The sequence below is a fragment of the Cynocephalus volans genome, chromosome 5, assembly GCF_027409185.1.
Source record: "Cynocephalus volans isolate mCynVol1 chromosome 5, mCynVol1.pri, whole genome shotgun sequence".
NCBI classification, from domain to species: Eukaryota; Metazoa; Chordata; class Mammalia; order Dermoptera; family Cynocephalidae; genus Cynocephalus; species Cynocephalus volans.
Window position 1 is genome coordinate 88,760,102 of NC_084464.1, and position 20,436 is coordinate 88,780,537.

The following is a 20,436-nucleotide window of genomic DNA, read 5'->3' on the forward strand; positions in this document are numbered from 1 at the left end:
TAAATGGTAGCCAAGAGCTACGTGTAAGATTGTGTAAGAATGTCTTACAATGAGATGTCTTTGTAGCTAATGCTTCAGGTCACCACTGCTATTTGGAGCACACCCAATAAATAACAATTTTGCTTATATAAACTAAGAACAAAAAAATGGCGGGTACTGTTAGAAAAGAATTGTCAACAATTAAGGGGCAGAAATTTTCCCAAGAGGACATAAAGAAAAAGGTCTTGCCTTTTAAAGTGATCCTAGTATTTCCCCTAAACCAGTAGCTAGACTCAAAGTAGCATGACTGAAGGAGAGAATTAATTTTTATGAAAAAAAGAAAGGCAGAAGGTGTTTTCTCTCCTCTCTATATATAGTGTATACATAGAAAAAATGACGTCAATGGTAAATAGCACAGCAGTATTGAATGCTCATACCTAATTTAATAGGTATGAGCTATCAGAAAGAAGAGGTTCCAGGCTTTAAAGCAACAGCAGAGTAAACATGCAGAAAAGCAAATGACCTATGCTGTCTACCCTAAGTGAATTATTGTGCAGTATATGCATGTATTAAAACAACACATTGCACCCCACAAATATGTACAAGGAAATGTTAAAATATTTTGAATGAAAAAAAAAAAAAGAAAAACAAATGACTTAAAGTGAGAAAAATGGAGGATAAAGAGGTATTAGAGGCTGCTCAGAAAACAGGAAGGAAAAGTGTTTTTCTCCTAAATTGAGTCATTAATACAAGTCATACTAAAAATAATTTCAGCATCATGTAAATTTTTTCATGCATTTAATGATAAGGACTCATTTATATGCCTTTTACATTAAAAAGAGAGGACTGTATGTGATTATTTTATATATTATTACAAGTCAAAGCCCCCTATACTTTTCAACCTTAGAAAGTTGAGAAGTGTCAAATCCTATTTTGCAGAGAAAAGGGTCTAGTGTCGTGGAGCAATACTGTCATCCTGTGACTACTCCAGACACACAGCCAAAGCACAAAACAAGACTTGCCCATGAGACAAGAGAAAGGTGAGATCTGGCCTGGTGTCAGGAAAACCTCATTTTTATATATACTAACCCCCTTAATACAACAAAGCACGAAGAATTTCATAAATAATTATTAACAAAAGACAATCTTGGACATTGTTTTACCAAAGCCTGCTTTATGCTAGAAGAAACATTATAAAACAAAACAAAACACATGGTAAAACAAAACAAAAAAAACTCTGAATTTTTCAGTTCTTAAAAGTTCAAATGATAACTTCAAGACTTTCAAGTGTATTTTTGAAATACTAGGTAAATTCAACACCCCACAGCCACTAAGTGTTTATTCTATATGCCTTCAGGTTCTTTATTATAGCTTTTAAAATTAACAGAGGGTTGATATAAATGATAACAACAACAACCATAGAATTGCTACTGCTTATTGAATCTTAACAATGTACTAGGCACTATATATTATCTCAAATGACCATCACAAGATGTCATTTTAAAGACAAAGAAGCAAGCTTAGAGGTATTAATTATCCAACGTTATACAGCTGATAAATGGCAAGGCTGGGAATATGAATCCAAGTCTACATGATAATACATTCATACTCTACTCCTTCCAGTAATTGACTAATGAATTTATTTCAGAGTCAATATCATTTAAGAAGTAAGACCAAAAAACTATAGTTTTATAAGAGGGTATTTCAAAAGTTTACAGTTTCATATTATCTTTTAATTCTATTTTTCCACAAACTTTTTGAAGTACCCTCACATAATTGCTTGAATCGTCTCAATAAAATCTTTACTTTCAGCAATACATTTTTTATTTTTGAGTTTTTCTTATAACCTACAGCAATAGTTTTCATACTGTTTCATAAAATCATAGTTTTCCAAAGAAAATCATGGGTTCCACAGATGTTTGATTGAAATTCCATTTTAAATCATGCTTTAAAACTTAAAAATTATAATAGAACCTAATCTGCACACTGAAATATGCCATTTATAGAACTGTAGTATTTTAAAGACATTATGGAATTGTAATATTTTTGGCAACTTCTGCCTTTTCCTTTACTTGTTTTCATGCACATCTTAGAATAAAGTTTCTCTTGCCATCCTGCACATATATGAACTTCCTATAACATACTGCTGATTTGAAAAGTTGTAGTTCTACCTCGGTCTGTCAAAAGAATTCATGTCTACTTACTGAAAATTGTGTAAGCAGACAGACTATCACAGCAGATACGTAACATGGTTACTTAAATAAACAGCAGTAAGGCCAAGCAAGGGACATGTGCTCAGCATATGCTTTCATCATAGCAGAATACTCAATTGGGCAACAACTGAGTGAGTAACTTGTCTTCATGGGAAAATTATGTCTTATAGATAGTTGTGATTTTTTGACTTTTATATTCATATTTTACAGTGGAAGTGGATGAAACAAGTCAAAACAACGGTGACTCTTGGAAGGACAGTGACTAGAAACAAAAGACTTGACAGGACATTATGGTTGGGTCCTCTTTTGTTTTTTAATCAGGTTGCTGGTAACAGGGATGTTTTCAGTATTTGAAAATTCATCAAGTTGCAAAATTATGATACATGAACTTTCCTATATGTAAATTATACCTCATTAGAAAAGTAAAAAGAAATAGAAGATTAAGTAAAAATAAAATGCTAGCTGATGTTTAGAGTTGGTTAGTGGCTTGTATTGCTATTTTTCTCCCAACTGTCTGAATTGGCTTAGTTGACCAGTATCCTGAGACTACAAAGCAAGTTAATTAAAAAGTTCCCATGTGCAAATATTTGTGGGCAAATCAAGAATATTTTTATAAAAACAAAATATACAAACACATTGGAAGGCTGATGGTGACATGAGAATGTAATAAATCTCTATAACTCCTAATATCAAAAATTTTAAAGGATGATTACTGTTTTCACTAATTTCACAGGTAAATGTTACAAATGTGAGCTTATATTTTTAAACTGATAAAATACCATTTTTACCTATGTAAAGAGTTCTACATAAGATTTCAATGAGAGATAAGGTTTTTACTGCTTTAAAAAAGTTTAAAAAGGCATTATCTCAAAGACCTTTATAAGGTTTAGGAAAGTATAGTTGGTCTTAGGTATTTCCGAATCTTGGAACGTGACCTATCATTTTCCTAGAGAGGGAACTTGGAAAAGCACAATAAGACCAAAGTCCCATTTCTCCTACAAATGGCAAATTTAACTGAATACTCAGGAGGGTCACAGAAAATTAGTTAACATTCACCTACAGTGCTACACTCGTATGAACAGCATTCATTCATTTATTAATACACATTTATTTAAAATCAAACTTTACTTGGCCTACTAGCATTAAATGTTACCATTAGCTAGTTGCGATTATTTAAATTGTTAAATATAGTAGAAAAATGTGACATTTAAAGTTTTTATTGTCAATATGTTTATTACATATATTTTCCTAGAAATGAAGTCAATTAGTCAAAAAGTCCATATTCAGAAAATAGTAAGATTTTCAAACACTTTTACCTGTTCCTGTCATTTCATTATCAGTAATTTCTGTTAGGGCCTTTGGCTTAGTTGTTGCCTTATCTTGTTCATCAAGGTTGACCTCTGCAACAGAGTCTAATGAATCAAGCAGCACAACTGGAAGAATACAAAAGAAAAAATATAAGGAATATAGAGCAATTTGTGTGGTTCTTTTGATCTAATAAAAATATTTTAATCATCTGCAATGCATATAAAAACAAAACAAATAGCATATAATCTTATTTATGTATAAGCATGGTTTAATATACATATAACAAGCATGGTTTCATATATATATATAACAAGCATGATGTAATATATGTGTGTATATGTATAAAATAAACACGATATATAAATATAAATACACACACACACACAGGAGCATACTTTTAAAAGTTTGTGGAAAAACTGAATGAAATGATAATATGAAGCCTTCCATGAACTTTTTGAAGTCCCTTAGTATATAATATACATGCACGTCCCCCCACCATGCACACACACACACACACACACACACACACACACACACACACACACACACACACAAGGGTACTTTAAAAAGTTTGTGGAAAACTGAATGAAAAGATAATATGAATCCTTCCACAAACTTTTTGAAGGCCCCTAGTATATAACAAGCATAGGTTTCTTCCAATGTACATTTATATGTGAAAGGCAAAGGGCCTTAGAAAAATAACAGACAAGAAATATCCTCAAATATAACAGGGTGGATTCAAGATAGGCATAAGAGACACATTACTGAGAAAAGCTATGAACTTTAATTCCTTAGAGATATTTAAAAACAAAGACAGCAATTTATTCAGAATAATATAGATGAAATTCTGAACAGAGTAATTTTTTGTCAACTAAAATACATGAATATACATTACATTTACCATTAGCCAGCATGCCAGTTTTCTCTTCTTCCTAAATTAAAAGAAGAAAATGATCATATGTTTTGATAACAAAATTATGTAAAACGACCACAATGCAAACAGTAACAAAATTTGAAAACCAGTGCTTTACTCCATTATGAAAAGATCGGGAACTATACTTTCTAGGGTTCCTTCACCACTCTCAATCAACAATAATTTTTCAAGACTAGACAGACTGTAGCTCTGAGAGAACTTCTCAAAATCTCTTCTGGACTTTGGCAATTAACAAAATTAATTTAGGCCCGAAAAAGCCTTGCTTAAAGTGTCTAGGTGCCAGGCTCATCTAGCCTGCTCAAAAATTCTCCTGTGTTTTGAACTTCAGGATAACAGGGTGACTTCACATAAGAGTCCTGCAATTACAACAATACCATTTTTCTCTTATTGTTCAAAATTAATGACTAAATACAACTTCTACTCATTGTTTTATCTACATTTCAAATGACACAATTTTCAGAAGGGTGGGCCACCAATATGCAAGACAGATGAAATTCTTTAATATTATAGTTTCCCTCAGAATAAGTTTTCTAATTAGTATCACCCATATTTCCCACCTGGCTAGGCAACGTGTAGGGTTCTTCGGTAATAACAGAGCTTTAATTCCTTCCTATTTTGATTCTTACCGAGGCAGCTCTGTACAAGGCTTCCACATTTAGGATGACACATTTTCAAGCAGGCTATACTTCCTTAATGTAGTGCACTATCATGCTTCTACTTACCTATTAATTTTTTTCATAAAATACTGTAATTGTCATATTCCAAATATAAATACCATTAAATTTCTAAGGATACTCATCAGGTCATATGAATCATTGTGTTATCTTTAAAGTCATCTTGTTTTTCTTGTTTCCTCTTGATTTTTTTATGAGTGACATATAGATACACAAGGACAAAGTACTAAGTAAATTTAAAAATGAAAGTATTTATGTATACCCAGAAAGCATTCTGGGTATACATAAAGCATTCTCTCTTCTATTCAGAGAGTCTATGGTTTCATACACATTCAAAACATCTAGTTCTAACATGCATTCCCAAAAGAGACTGTCCAGATCAAGAACAAAATAACAAATAGAAATTGTCTTCCTACCTACTATTAGATAGCTTCAAAGATAATTTCTATACAGAATGCAATATGTAGTAGTAGCCCTGAACAAGTGTCCATAAGAACTGGGAAATAAGAGAACAGACCACGGCACCACTGAATATGAATGCAATAATGTAATTCCTTATCTTAGCCAAATAAATTTCAGACATTAATGTCACCACTACCATAAATACTAAGGAGGGGTATTTGCTGTAGTACAGGGACAAGCCCTATCCAAAAAAGTGTATTTCAATATAACTATTTAAAAATTAGTTTTGAATTTTTAATTAAGTTTTCAATTTCTAAAGCTTAACTTAAGGAAATTATTTGCTGAAAGAAATCCCTTATAAAATCAATTGGCATGATTTTTTCATTAAAATTTATATTGAATTGACATCCTGAGGTAAAGTGTTTAACTGAGTGTTCAGAGACCAAGTTTACAACAACGAGCAAGACTATAAAGAACACCAGATTTCAAACTCTTCATATGGCAACAGTTGGCTAAGTTGATGAAAGAAACTACAAAACTGTCAAATATATAATTGATGTATATACCTGTTTGGGTACATTTATTTTTTCTGATTTGAGATTTTCTTTGGAATGAGTCTCTACATCATTAGTAATCAAAGGTGCATCAATGTCCTCTTCATCTTCAAAATCATCACTGTAATTTTCTAAAGAAAATAATTTTAAAAAGTACAACAATCATACTGTCAAAAAAGTCAAATTCCAGGAAAAGACTGTTGATTTCCAAAGGAAGACGTCTGTATGAGAATAACTTATTGAAATATTAACATAAAGGTACCTTTAGAGAACATATTTTTTGCAAAGATTTAATGAGTTTAATTTGTAAGACTGTCTTAGTACTTTTTGTACTTTCAAATAGTTCTAAGCGTTTTATAATTTTAATCTTCTATATTATTAACCAACTAAACATTTCTAGAGCTGTCCTAAAGATTTTATATTACATTTAAAATAAAACTTTTAATATATTTTTTTCTAAAGACAAAAATCTCCAACTGATTACTTATAAAAGGCAGAACTTTTATGAAATGCTGACACTCTTGAAAAGGTTGGATTTTGCTTATTTTAAGGTGCTTGTTTTGGCCTCTGCAGGTATGATTTAAGATCATACCCTCTACTGGAAGATTTAAACAGTACTCATGAAACACTTATCTCTGACCCCTTCCCTTAGGTAAATACTGGTCCTATATGCTACATGACCTTTGCTATTTCCCAATTCTGGGCACTTCTCGGCTAAAGCCCCCAAATTAAATCTCAATGGCTTTGCAGCAGAAGGAAAAGGTGTACCCATGGGGAGGGTGGGGCAGGGATTATTTGGCCAGGATCTCTTCATCAATTTTTAACTTCTTGTCTATAGCTCCTAAATCAAAGGACTGATTGAAATCTAAGGGCTGTAGAAGGGGAACAGCCTTTTCAGAGTGGAACTGACATTTTAGAAACAAACATAATCTTATTTGTATTTCAAAAAATTATATTACGTTGAGAAACAGGATGGCCTGATGGGAAAAAGACTGCATGAGGTACTAGGAAGTCTGCTTCTAGAATGTCTGTCTCTTACTCTTCTCTTAGAATGGAGGGGGCAACTTGAGTGTACTGGAAGTTTGGGAAAAAATTTGCAAGGGCTTGGAAGTTAAATAGGATGCTTCTGGTGAGATCTGGGTACAAAAATGTCTCCTTTTTCGCTCATAAAAAATATGAGGTTGGAACAACATGGGTATTGTAACTTAGGCAGGTAAGCTAGGTTAGTTGGTTAACTATGTTAATATCTATATTCCGCGGCTGAGAAGGTCAACTCTGTTTCTCTTCCACACGAGGAAAAAGTGTGATTTCCTAAGTTTTAGTAGACATTAAATTCACAAAACAGTTATGAGCAATTACTTTTTATCAGATGTACTTCTAGGAACTAGGGCCAATATAAGAAGATTGACACTTTAATATTCTAGGTTGGAATCAGAGATAAGTAACCTCAGAGATAAGATTTGCTTAAGAAAAGATGATGAACAAGGAGAGAAGAGATATGGAAGAATATGACACTGAATTTAGACAACAACTTGCAAATTAGGACTCAATGGAAGGGGCTGTACTGTGTGTGTGTGTGTGACTGCAGACAGCAGTGTAAGAAACAGTTCAGGTGGTACAGCATAGTGCTTAAGAGCATGACCTGGAGCCAGAAGGCCTACATTCAATTTCTAGTTCTGTTACTTTCAGCTGTAGAGCTGTTGGCAGTTCACATATTCTTTGCCTCATTTTTCCCATCTGTAAAGTGGGGATGATAATAGCACTTAACTCGAAGCGTTGCTGAGAAGATAAACTCTTAAGGTGTTTAAAACAGTGATTGATATATAATATACAGTATATAAGTGTCACCTATTATGTTTACTAACAGTAATTATTGTTAGTATTTTTATAGCTAGTCTATCACTTAATCTGAATCAAAAGTTAATAAGGCCGAATACTATTTCTGATTGGGAAAAGTGCTAATCTAACGCACGTTTTTGTTTTGGTTTTTTTGTTTTTTAAAAGATGACCGGTAAGGGGATCTTAACCCTTGACTTGGTGTTGTCAGCACCATGGTCACCCAGTGAGCTAACCGGCCATCCCTATAAAGGGATCCGAAACCGTGGCCTTGGTGTTATCAGCACCACACTCTCCCAAGTGAGCCATAGGCTGGCCTTTTAATGCACATTTTTAAAAAGTACATTTTGTTATTTTCATTAAGTAACTGAACAGCCTGTAGGCAAAACTACCATCCAACATATGAATGACCAATCCCCTCTTCAGGAATTTGTCATGGATAAAGTAGGTTCAAAGTAAGAAGAAAATATCATTGGTAGACACAGAGAAAAAGGAAAGAAATAAGAAATAAAGGAAAGGCAAAGACCATGTCAGTGATTTCAGAAACAAACATCAAGGCAAATTAAGTTTACATAAAAATGAAAGCTGAGGTGGTCTCAGTTGGAAAAAAAAAAAAAAGAAAAAAATGAAAGTAAAATCAAATTAAGAAGATGATTCTCATATGAGAAATATCAGAGAGAACAACACCCAAGCTCTTGCACATTGTTTGAAAAACAATGAGAATATTAGGCTAATCATATTTTAGGGCATTTTTTTTTAGTTTAAGGATAGAATTCAGAATTTTTGTACACATACATATATATAATGAGAATATTACTTTATAGCACTCTGACCTTTTTGGCAGGAAGATGTTACACAGTCAAGGTATATTATATTATTATATTCTCTACCCTTGTATAACTTTGAAAATACCTGCATAAATAAAAAATGTCCTTAAAATTCAGATAAAGTAAACCAAATTCAATGTAAAAGATCTAAAAGATCCCTTCGGGAGACATTTTTCACCCTTTGTTGGCAAATTTAGTTGCAAATTTTAATTTAAGTATGATCTAAAGGACTTTCTCTTTTGCCATGTTGGAGTTAAAAGGATTGTACTTAACCTCCTTTGTAAACAATTAGAACTGGACAAAATAAATGAAACAGCTATTTTCAGACATTAAACAACTGGCAGCAAAAAAACATGATTCCTAAAATATAATCAAGTGAGCTGAGCCCTACAATTAGCTGAAGGTATGTATATTTTGGAGTGCTGAGCAGGGAGGAAGAGATCAGGACAGTCGACAGAGGTAAGAATTCAAAAAGGCTGAGGTAATTAGAAGTTGTAAGGCAGCAATCAAGAGAGGAGATAACTATGTAGAAATAGTACTCCAGAAATCTGCATAGGGGGCCCCTTGAGGCTTTGCTGAATACCAAGCTAAGGTGTAGGATGAACTGAGAGCAACTTGGAAAGCTGCAGGCTGGACAATTTCCAGAACTCACACAGGGCAGAGAGATATTTGAGCTCTAACCTGCTTGAATGGAAAGACCTTGGTGATTACTAGGCACATTCAGTAGAAATGTCAGAAGGGATGTGCCTTAGTAGTAGGGTTAAACAATACCTAGAGTGGCTACTCTAGACTTACCCTAACAAAGCATAAGAAGAGCCTTGAAAGAATCAAATGGCAGGATTGACCATCTAGCATACTTTTAAAAGAAGAAAATGAAATCCAGACACTCTACAATGTAAAATCCACAAAATCCAATAAAAAATTACTAGACTCCTAAGAAGCAGGAAAAACTGTCCCAAAAAAGCAGCCAACAGAGAGTCCCAGAAATGAACAAATATTGGTATCTATAGAATATGCATAACATTGAGGACTTGAAAAAATGAACATAATGAGGAAAGATACTAAAGAGATAAAAAAAAAAAAAAGGAACTTTTAAAGAAAAAAAGAACAACAACAATGGATGGGATTAACAGGAGGTTAAAGAAAAAAATCAGTGAACTTGAAGGCACAGCAATAGGAACTGAAGCACAGAAAAAGGTTTTAAAAAAACGGAACAGGTTTTGTCTTAGTGCCCTGTTAAGACAAAACTTAGCATTCTACTATACTTGTAATTAGGGACAGAGGGCAGGGGCAGGAAGCAGAAATAATATCTGAAGAACTAATGGCCAAAACATTTCTTGATTTTGAAGGAAACTATAAATCTACAGATCAATGATCCTCACCCAACTCCAAACAGGATAAGTACAAGAAAAGCACACATCATAATCAAAGTGCCAAAATAGGAAGATAAAGAGAAAATCTTTAAAACAGAGGAAAAAAAGATACAATATATATAAAAAACAATAATAGGAACCACCAGTGACTTCTCAGGAGAAATAAGGTAGAGGACAATAGAAGGAAATCATTAAAGTGTCCAAAACAACAACAAAAAACTCTACCTAAAAGTCTATATCAAACAGAAGTATTCTTCAAAAACAATGGCAAAATATATTTTCAGACAAATGAAAGCCTAGAGAATTTGTTCCTTGTGGTAACCTGCACTACAAGAAATGTTAAAGGAGGTTCTTTAGGTAGAGACTCAAATCTATACAAAGATATACAAAGCACTAAGAATGGTAAATATGAGGAAAATATAAATTTTTACATAAATATACATTTTTTATATTTCTTAAAAATATTTTTAAATGATCATTGTTTTATCAACAACAACAACAATAATAATGCATTGTGGGGTTTTTAAGGCATGTAGAAGAAAAACACATGACAAAAATAGCAATATGGTTGGGGGAAGTTTACTGTTGTTAAAGATCATATAAATAACTCGATACAATGTTATTTGAAAGTAGACTCTAATAAGGTAGATATATATTGTGAATCAGGGCAACTGAGAAAAAAATACAACGAAAAGGTATGACTACAGAGCCAAAAGAAGAAATAAAATGGAACACCATAAATACTCAGTATAATAGAACGAAGGACAAAAGCAACAACAATAACAAAAAGATGGAAAGATAGAAAAGAAATGGCAAAACTGTAAACAACAATATCAATAAACACATTTTTGTAAGGGGTAGAAACACTTCAATTAAAAGTCAAAAATGGTCAGATTGGACAGAAAAGCAAAACCCAGCCATATGCAGTCTACGAGAGAACCATTTTAAACAGACAGATCAAAAGTCAAAAGATGGAAAAAGGTATAATACCCTACAACCACACTTTGGAGGTCTTTGTCCTGGTTTCACAGATTCCCACAATCCTGGCATAAAAACTCTTTTTTGATCTTCCCAACTGGTCCACTGCACACTCTCAACAAATAAGGCAGTAATTCACTTTTAACAATTGCTTCATAGCTCAGATTACTTCACTCTACCTGTTCAAAGCTCTTTCCAAGGCAACATAATTTTCCTTTCAATTATTTTTCTTTTATCAATGTCTTTATTAAAAGCTCTATTATCTTTTCAAATATTATACACTTTAAAATCAATAAAATTACCTGCCAGTTCTTTATGTTTTGATTCATCCTCATGTTTATCTTCAGTTAGTTCAACATTGGCTTGATTACTGAAAAAAATATTTATTTCATTTAGCATTATATGTTACTAACACATTTTCATGTAACTCTGTGTATATTTTTTAAGAATCTCTAAAAATTACATATTTCTTCTCAAGTACTCTTGTTCTATCAACAGCTAAGGATTTGAGAGCTGTAAGAAAATTGTTTTGAAAATAAAGGATCCTCAAAGCCTAAGACTAATTGTAGCTACAAAAGAAATAAAAAGGAAAAAAAGTCATATTTCTTAAATTTATATGCAAATACACACAATTTTATATATAAATGTGTGCATTTACATGTATACATGTTCTCATGACCCTGATACCTTCTACACTAAAGATTAGGAACTGACCACAAACTATGAGAAACAGTGAAGTCTATATGGAGGCCAGAAAAAAATGCCAAGGTCAGCATTAACATCCTAATAAGCAATTTAATCCTGAAATGGAAGCTGAATAGGAGCCTTAAACCAAGAAAAACTCAGTAAGGGGACAAAGGAGCCTGAGCACGTTTTAACTATATTGGATAAATCAGTTCATATACTGCTTTCTTTCAAATCAAGGAATCAGTTCTACCTTTTTTAAGTCCATCAACCCTGTCTTTAGTGAGATCATTAGCAGACCTAAGAAACTATAAGACTATAATAACAACAATAGTGTCAAACACCTAATATTGCATACTCATTGCTATGCCGTACTCTGACCAGCCTGTTCTAGAGCAGAAGTATTAATAGTTAAGAATACTGTTTAAAAAAATAACAAAAAGTTAAGAAATATTTGCAAAGGGGCAAAAAATTGTGGCCAACAAACCAGTGCATGCTTAATTTGTGTTGTCACTGTTAGGAGAGGCAATCACCATGGGCCCTGAGTGTCCCTGCATGTTCTTGCTGAGTATGCCAAGATGCAAAGCCTTGACCCTTCTTTACCAAGCCATTTCTCCAGGTTATGCTTGCAGTAAGCCATTTTGAGAGATGGGATATTTAAACCCAGACAAGGAGCAGGCTTGTTTCTACTTACTATAAAAGTGGTAGATTCCCCAAGCCCAATGTTCATCTCCTGTAACACAACCCACTGCATGTGCAGACATTCATCATGGATCCTTTGCCCTGCCCCCATGGGACTAAGTGGTACATGGGGAACTGATGCAAACAAATGCTGACATTTGGGTACTGCTTTTGTTGAAGGAATAAGGTCCTTTGTTTTTGACCCAGGAATCTTGTGTTTTACTGTCAACATCCATAAAACTGCCAGGCTAACTTGCTAGCAAGTAGGGTATAAAGCTTAGACCCTGCACAGTTCATAACAGTAAATGTACTGTTTCATCCTGTAAAAGAAACTAATCACCTTGAAGAGACTAGGCACTCTAATAACCAGAGGTTATAATGCTCCTGACCCTGAACTTAATTATACTATCATGTTCTCAAAATCCTAAATAAAATTGTAATCTGATTTCCATTCATAATAAAAAAAAAAATTACATGGATAACTAAACCGTGGAAATTTAAGGCCTCAGGTTACACAGAGGTCTTGAGAATGGCAATGGTCTACTAAAGAGAGAACCAGCACAGTCAACTAGTAGGATTTCTAGGATAAATGAGATTTCCTGATAATCACCAGGGTCAACCACGCATAGAGGTAAGACATAGACCAAACTTGTCTTTGTTCCCTGGTTCTTCCCTTTCTGTTCTTTTTTCCTGAGTTTATAATAGTAACCTGGACTCTCTTATTTACTTTATCTGTGGAAAATCACTTAATAAATTACTTTCCTAGTAAGAACTTGCTGGCAATGTACTATACTTCAATAGCATCTGAAGTATGAAATATCAGATATTTAGAGGCAGAGTGGGCTCTCAAATACAGATCAACATATTCTGTTAAAACATAAGAAAAACCTACACTATAATAATGAACAGTTAAACAGAGTTAAAGTTAAAAAAAATAAGATTTATTTTTACCTGTTATAAAGTTTCCCTATTTAAGTCCATGCCCAACCTTCCAAAAATATAGAAAACACAAAAATCATTTAATAGTTTATACTGTATTTACTTTACCTCTGTAAAGATTTAAAATGTGTGGAGTCATTAGAATCCAATTCCTTATTTAATCTTGAATAATCAATGGAAGATGTCAAGCCATTCTCAAGCCTGGCAAAAAATTGTTCTTTCTCCTCTTGTTCTTCTAATGTGTCCAATCCCAATCCAAGAATACTATGATTGAGCTCAGAAGCTACTAGCTCTAAATAGAAAGCACATTTATATTTTATTAATATACAGAATTTTGATAAAATTCATTTTAATAATGCACTTATTCATATTACATAGCAAACTTAAAAAATGCTTATAAATATTTTATTTAATGTCTTACCCACCAAATATAGATTCATAATCAAATCAATGAAAAAAGCCTTCTCTAGAGTTCTAATTCTAAATCTCTAGGAAGATATTAAATCTGTCTACATGCTTCAGTAAAGGAGTCTCCAAAACAGTAATGAGTTAATTTCTGAAAAATTCTAAATATAAGCATAATAATTAATACTTTATCAACTCATATCCCTCACATTTCTTACCATTTGTTTCTAAGCTGTCAATACTTAAGATAGAGGTTCCACTGCTCTTAAGAAATTGAATCTTTTCAGCAGAGTCCTCATCTATTTCCATAACAGGTTGAGAAGTCTTCTTTGTTTTCAAATAGCTTACATTTGTTCCAAGCAGTCCTAGGAATAGGATTTAATATAGTTGAATATTTATGTTTGGAGAATTGTTTTGACCACTATGCCAACTATTATGCTGTTATGCTAATTTTGTGCATAGTACCTACAAAATAAATGTGCTCTACTAAATAAAAATCTATCAGTCCTAAAATTCACAAAAGAAAAATAATTCTATTTGAGTGCTGTGCATATTAAGTAGAATATTTCAAAAATTTGCATGATGAGACAAGATTTTTAAAAATTCTTTGAACTACAAGTACTTAATATAGTATACCACACCATTTTAAAAAATATCTTCTGCCTTACTCCCTCTGTTTTTGGAGTATTTTTGTTGCTTGACTCTACACTACTGAAAATAGACTGTGGAGGGCATGAACCAGTATAATAAAACACAAGGGGGAAAAGTAGGAACAATTAAGGACAATGACAGGGCTAGACAAGCTCCTTTCTCAGTGTAAATATTTCAAGAAAATAGATGGAAATATTAAAAGATCTTTCAAAGTCATAATTTCTGAAACACTGGAAACAGTGGCTCACTGCAGGAAAGATTATCATATCAGGATATGTGTGTATTGTTGGGGAAGGGGAGGCTATCATAATCACAGTATTTTGGAATTTGAAATCTTCTCTGAGACTAATATATATTAAACATATTAAAAGTGTTTTATGACTGATAAGATATAAGATGATATTAAGGAATGATTGATATTTCTTGGATATTATTATAGTTATATTTTAAAAAGAGAGTCCTTATGTGAAAAGTACTTTGAAATATCTGTGAATAGAAGTGATACACTGTTGGAGGTTTGTTTCAGTTATAATCCAGTTGGGGGGTTGGAGAACAGGTGGGGATGTAGATAAAACATGACTGGCCATTAGTTAATAACCGTTGTAGCTAGGCAATGGGTACAAGGTGTGCATTAGTCCGTTTCTGTTGCTTATAATATACATACCTAAAACTGGGTAATTTATACAAAAACAAAATTTATTGTTTACAGTTTCAGAAGCTAGGAAGTCCAAAGTCCAGGGAACACATCTGGTAAAGGCCCTGTTGGTGGTCACAGAAACACAGGGGTCTCACATGGCAGAAGGGCAGAGCAGAGAAAGAAAGCAACTAATCTCCTCATTCACTCTCCTTTTAAAGCCACCAGAACCACTCCATTATTCCAAGAATGGATCAATTCATTCACGAGAGTACAGTCCTCACAATCTAACTGCCTCAAGGCCCCACCTTTCAATTACCATTAACAGGATTTCCTACCCTCAACAGTTACAGTGGGGATTAAGCTTCAGTGACTTTGAGGGGCCATTCAATTCACTGCAAGGGGGTACATTCTACTTCACTCTGTACATGTCTCAAAAATTTTTTAATAAAAAGTTTTAAAAATGTTCCATGAACCCTGGGCAAGAAGTATAATTTATGTTCATACTGTAAAGGTTTTGAATATCATCTATTCTCTTCAGATCTTTTGACAATCTATGTGCCTAGTATAGTGTTACTGCTGGCCATACAATGAAGGCCCTTATCATCATGAAGGTTAAAGTCTAATAGGAGAAGCAGACTTAATAACAAATGTTTATTGGTGTGTACTACAGGCCAGACATTGTTCGAAATGCTGGGGATAAATGCTGGTGATTCCCTGCTCTTGTGAAGCTTATATTTATGTGAATAGAGACACGCAATAAGTAAGATAAGTATGTTACAATTAAATAGTACATTAGAAAATGATAAATGCCAAGAAGAAAAATAAAATAAGACAGGGAATACGAAAGCACAGGGCACTGCAACTTTAAATAGGGTGGTCAGGAATGCCTTCACCGACCAGTCAAAATGTGAGCTAAGACGTGATGGAGGTGAGGGACCAACCCATGTGAATATCTGGAGGAAGAGGAAACAAGTGTAAAGCCTCTAAGCCAGGAGAATGCCAGGCACGTGGGAAGAATAAGAGGGCCACTGCAGTTATAGTGGCACGAGCAAGGGAAAGGTAGTGTAAGTTGAGAGGCCAGAGAAGTCAGGGCACAGGGCACAGGGCTGGGGGTGGGGAAGTGGGGCAACTTGTGGGTCATTAGTTTTTATAAAGAGTGACCTGAGAAGCTATTAGAGGGAGTAGGTGCCTATGATGTGGTGGAAGACAAGATTTTTGGTGTAAATTAGTTCAAGGAACTCAGAAGTCAGGTTGTTAGAAGGATTAGCTACATGGTTGATGAAGTCACCAAGAATTAGAGGAGAGAAATGGAGACTGACAGTGAAGCAGGAGCTAAAATCTTTGAAGAATGAGGAGGAATAACCCAGAGATCAGTAGATAACTGCAACATGGAGAGGTAGTGGGTAGTCTGATGATGTGGTTCATAAGGAAGTTGGAGGGAGAAATGTCTGGAAGAAGCAATGAAGAGCAACCTACCCCTTTTCCAGGTCTAATGGAACAAGAGACGTGGGAAAGAGAACAGTAACTGGAGAAGGTTACTGGAGAAGGAGCAGTGACCACAGAGGACAGTTAAATGTAAATTATAAACCTAAGTGCTTTGAAGGAAATATATGAAATATTAATGGTGGTGGAGGCCATACCAAGACTAGAAAATCCAAGAATATTTTGGTAAGGAAGTAACACTTCTGCTAAGATGTGAAGGATGGTGGGAAATAACTAGGTGAATTGGGCAAGGGAGAGAATGCAGTCAGGGGAAACAGGAGGTACAAAGACTCGACAATGGCAGGCCACATTTGATGATGAAAAAAGGCCAGCAGTGCTGGACCCAAAGAGTGAGTGTGAGTCTGGAAAGAAATAAGCCTACAGCAGAAAGTCAATAGTCAGATCATGCTTGTCCTCATAGGCCAGGGGTAGGGTTTTGCTCTTTATTCCAAGTGCACTAGAAAACACTGGAAAAGTTATACAATATCAAAGTTTCTTTACTATTATTTGTTGTAAAAAACCCGATAAATGGAAAAGGTAAAAATCATCACTTCTGGTTAGAAGGAAGCCTTATGAGGAAGTCACAAATTCCAACTTCTATTTCCTAACTAGGGTCCTCTTGGAAAGGGTTCAGAATCAATTTATATTATGGCTTTGTGTGAATAATGGTTTTACTGGATCAAACAGTAACTTCCACACAGCTGCAGAAAAACAAGACATATATCCACAGACACTTCGAATGAAAAAGTACATGCCATGGTTGGGGTGCCACGTAGCAACTGTCCAGGGACTCATCCTGGCTCTGAAGCTGGACTCTGAGACATGACTCACACCAACCAGGCTCTTTAGAGACTAATACAACAGAAACCAAGATCCAGTTCAGTTATTCATGAGAAGTATAACCAGAAAGAAGATCAAACAGTTTTACCATCTAGGCAGAACATTTCACCCTCCTTATGGCAATTGAAATACAAAGCAAAATTATAATGCAGAAGTTCCTTAATGTTAATATTTAATGTTATCTAATATTGGCAATGTATTCCTTTCCTCAAGAGGGCTGTTCAATTCTGTCTCAGAAACTTCTATATTCTTAATGGCAGGAATCATATTTTGTATACTAGTGCTTAGTAGAGAACATAATATGAACTCAATAAATGTTTGTGATTGAACCAGGAATCAGGTTATTTCCTGGGGCAGAAAAACACTCTCTCCTGTGTTTAAGTGGATACTGTCAAAGTCTGCTTCTTGACTATCCTTCTTTGCTTCTTTTATGAATCAAATCTATTTTTGATTGATACATTCTTTTAAAAAAATATTAATACCTTTAGTCAGGCTACATGCAAGTATTTCTTGTCTAGGAGCTATTCTTTCCCTTTAGGGTGAGTTTGCATATTACTGCTCTGATTAATTATCTTCTAGAAAAAAGGCTTTGATGCTAATTAAATTCCAAATTTTTGTCAACAATTCCAATAGTATTTCATCCTTTAATATCCTTTTCAAGCACCACAAGGAGAAAAAATTCTAAAAACAATTCTTCACATGCAAACTTTAGCACTGTTGCATGGTTTGCAGATTTAAGAAAAAATGTACTGAATTTTTCAATAAGGTAGAAGATACCAGCCATTTAGTCCTTCCCTGAAGTGCTGAGGGTCCTGGGAATTCAACCACGTCAATGCAGTCTTTTTTACACTGTTAACTGAAGAAAGTTGGGTGCCCTTTAAAGATTTTGTAAGATTAGCAAACAAAAAGAAGTCAGAAGGAGACAAATCAGAACTGTAAGGTGAGTGCTTAATGATTTCCCATCAAAACTCTCACAAAATTGCCCTTGTCTGACAGGAGGAATGAGCAAGAGTATTTTCGTGGTGAAGGACTCTCTGGTGAAGCTTTCCCAGGCATTTTTCTGCTAAAGCTTTGGCTTTCTGAAAACACTCTCATAATAAGCATACTTTATCATTCTTTGACCCTCCAAAAAGTCAACAAGCAAAATACCTTCAGCATCCCAAAAAACCATTGCCATGACCTTTGCTCTTAACCTGTCTGCTTTTGCTTTGACTAGACCACTTCCACCTCTTGGGAGCCATGGCCTTGATTGTGGTTTGTCTTCAGGATCATGCTGGTAAAGCCATGCTTCATCTCCTGTTAAAATTCTTCAAAGAAATGCTTTAGGATCTTAATCACACTTGTTTAAAATTTTCAGGGAAATCTCTACTATTGTCTGCAGCTGATCTGGGTGCAACAGTTTTGGTTCCCAACGAGCAGAAATTTTGCTCAACTGTAATTTTTCAGTCAAAATTATGTAAGCTGAACCAATTGAGATGTTGCCTGTTGTTTCTGCTGTTAATCATCAGTCCTCTTCAATCAGCGCATGAGCTAGATTACTTTTTTTTTCTCACGAATTGACGTGTATGGTCTGCTGCCTGTGAATTTTATCTTTAACATCATCTCATCCCTTCTTAAATAAGTTATCATTTGAAAACTGCTGATTTCTTTGGGGCATTATCCCCATAAGCTTTCTGTAAAGCATCAATAAGTTCATCATTCTTCCACCCAAGCTTCACCATAAGCTTGATATTTGTTCTTGCTTCAATCCTAGCAGAATTCATGTCACTCTGATAGGTTCTCTTTTCAAACTGATGTCTTACCCTTCTTGGTGCCTCAAATTAGATCCTGTTCAGATATGTTATAACAAGTTAGTATGAGTTTATTTTGGCACAAAGAAATTTTGCAGTCCATGCATAGTTTTTTCATAATACACATTTTCTGTGTACCTTTTGAAAGACACCTCATGTATATATTTAACAGCTGATGAGGGCTGAGAGGGCTTTTTTTCCCTTGGGGACACTAAATAAACTGTGTGTTGGGCACCGGTGTTTTGACTGCAACCTGTCATATGAGGGCAAGTGTGGAATTTTCTTCCTGTGGCATCATGTCAGCACTCAGAAAGTTTTAGATTTTGGAGCATTTCAGATTTTGGATTTTCAGCTCAGGGGTGTTCAACCTGTAAATGAATGTTAGAGTAGATTTGACAGTCACTTCTCTGTTCTTTATGCTGTATATTAAGGAAATGTACAAAAGTGTCTTGAACTTGATGGAGCTTATGGTAGGAAATAATGTTTATATTTTTTATTTTTATCTTTTAATTCCACTTTCCATGAATTTTTTGAAATTCCCTCATATATAGTGACATCTTTGCTTTCTGACGGTTCAATGTACACAAACTGTTTCATGAACAAAATTATTTAAAATATTATATAACAAGCAAAATTACTTTCAGGCTATGTGTATAAGGCATATATGAAACATAAATGAATTCTGGTTTGTACTTGGGTCTCATCCCCAAGATATCTCAATGTGTATATGCAAATATTTCAAAATTTGAGAAAATCCAAAATCTGAAATACTTCTAGTCTCAAGCATTTTGGATAAGAGATACTCAACCTGTATTAAATACAATTATTATTTACTGTTAAGGAGATATAAGGAAAAAGAAGTGTTTCCTGACCCATAAAGCTCCCAACCTATAGGCTACAACTATCAACACAATGTGTAAGTTCTATTATGGGTGTTTTGATATCAAAACAAAGGAGAAAATAAATGTGTTGACAACAAAGCTAGAAGAGTTAGTGAAGGATTGCAAAAAGTGATGATGCCAAGCTTTACTGAACAATAAGGAAGAGAAGACAGGCTTGCTAATGGCAAGGAAGCATGAGCTGAGAGGCATGGGAGCCTAAGGTTTTCCAGGAGAAAAGAAATAATTGAGTGTGGCTGGAGCACATGAAGCTAGAAAAGAGGGTTTCAGTCAGATTATGTAGAGCCCTAATGGTCATACTAAGGAATCCAGGCTTAATTTTATGGGGAAAAAACAAAAGCCTCAGGTAA

General features: G+C 34.3%; 1 protein-coding gene across 1 annotated transcript in view; it reads right to left on the minus strand.

Annotated features, from left to right (window-relative positions):
• The window catches only part of CEP162 (centrosomal protein 162), a 75,002-nt gene that overhangs the window by 48,232 nt on the left and 6,334 nt on the right, over nt 1-20,436 (minus strand). Inside the window, exons 4-9 of the mRNA XM_063097486.1 lie at nt 14,006-14,152; nt 13,491-13,674; nt 11,381-11,448; nt 6,077-6,195; nt 4,402-4,432; nt 3,509-3,625 (exon numbers count right to left, since the gene is read on the minus strand). Of these exons, the coding sequence (XP_062953556.1) occupies nt 3,509-3,625; nt 4,402-4,432; nt 6,077-6,195; nt 11,381-11,448; nt 13,491-13,674; nt 14,006-14,152 (666 nt within the window). The remainder of the gene's footprint in view (nt 1-3,508; nt 3,626-4,401; nt 4,433-6,076; nt 6,196-11,380; nt 11,449-13,490; nt 13,675-14,005; nt 14,153-20,436) is intronic.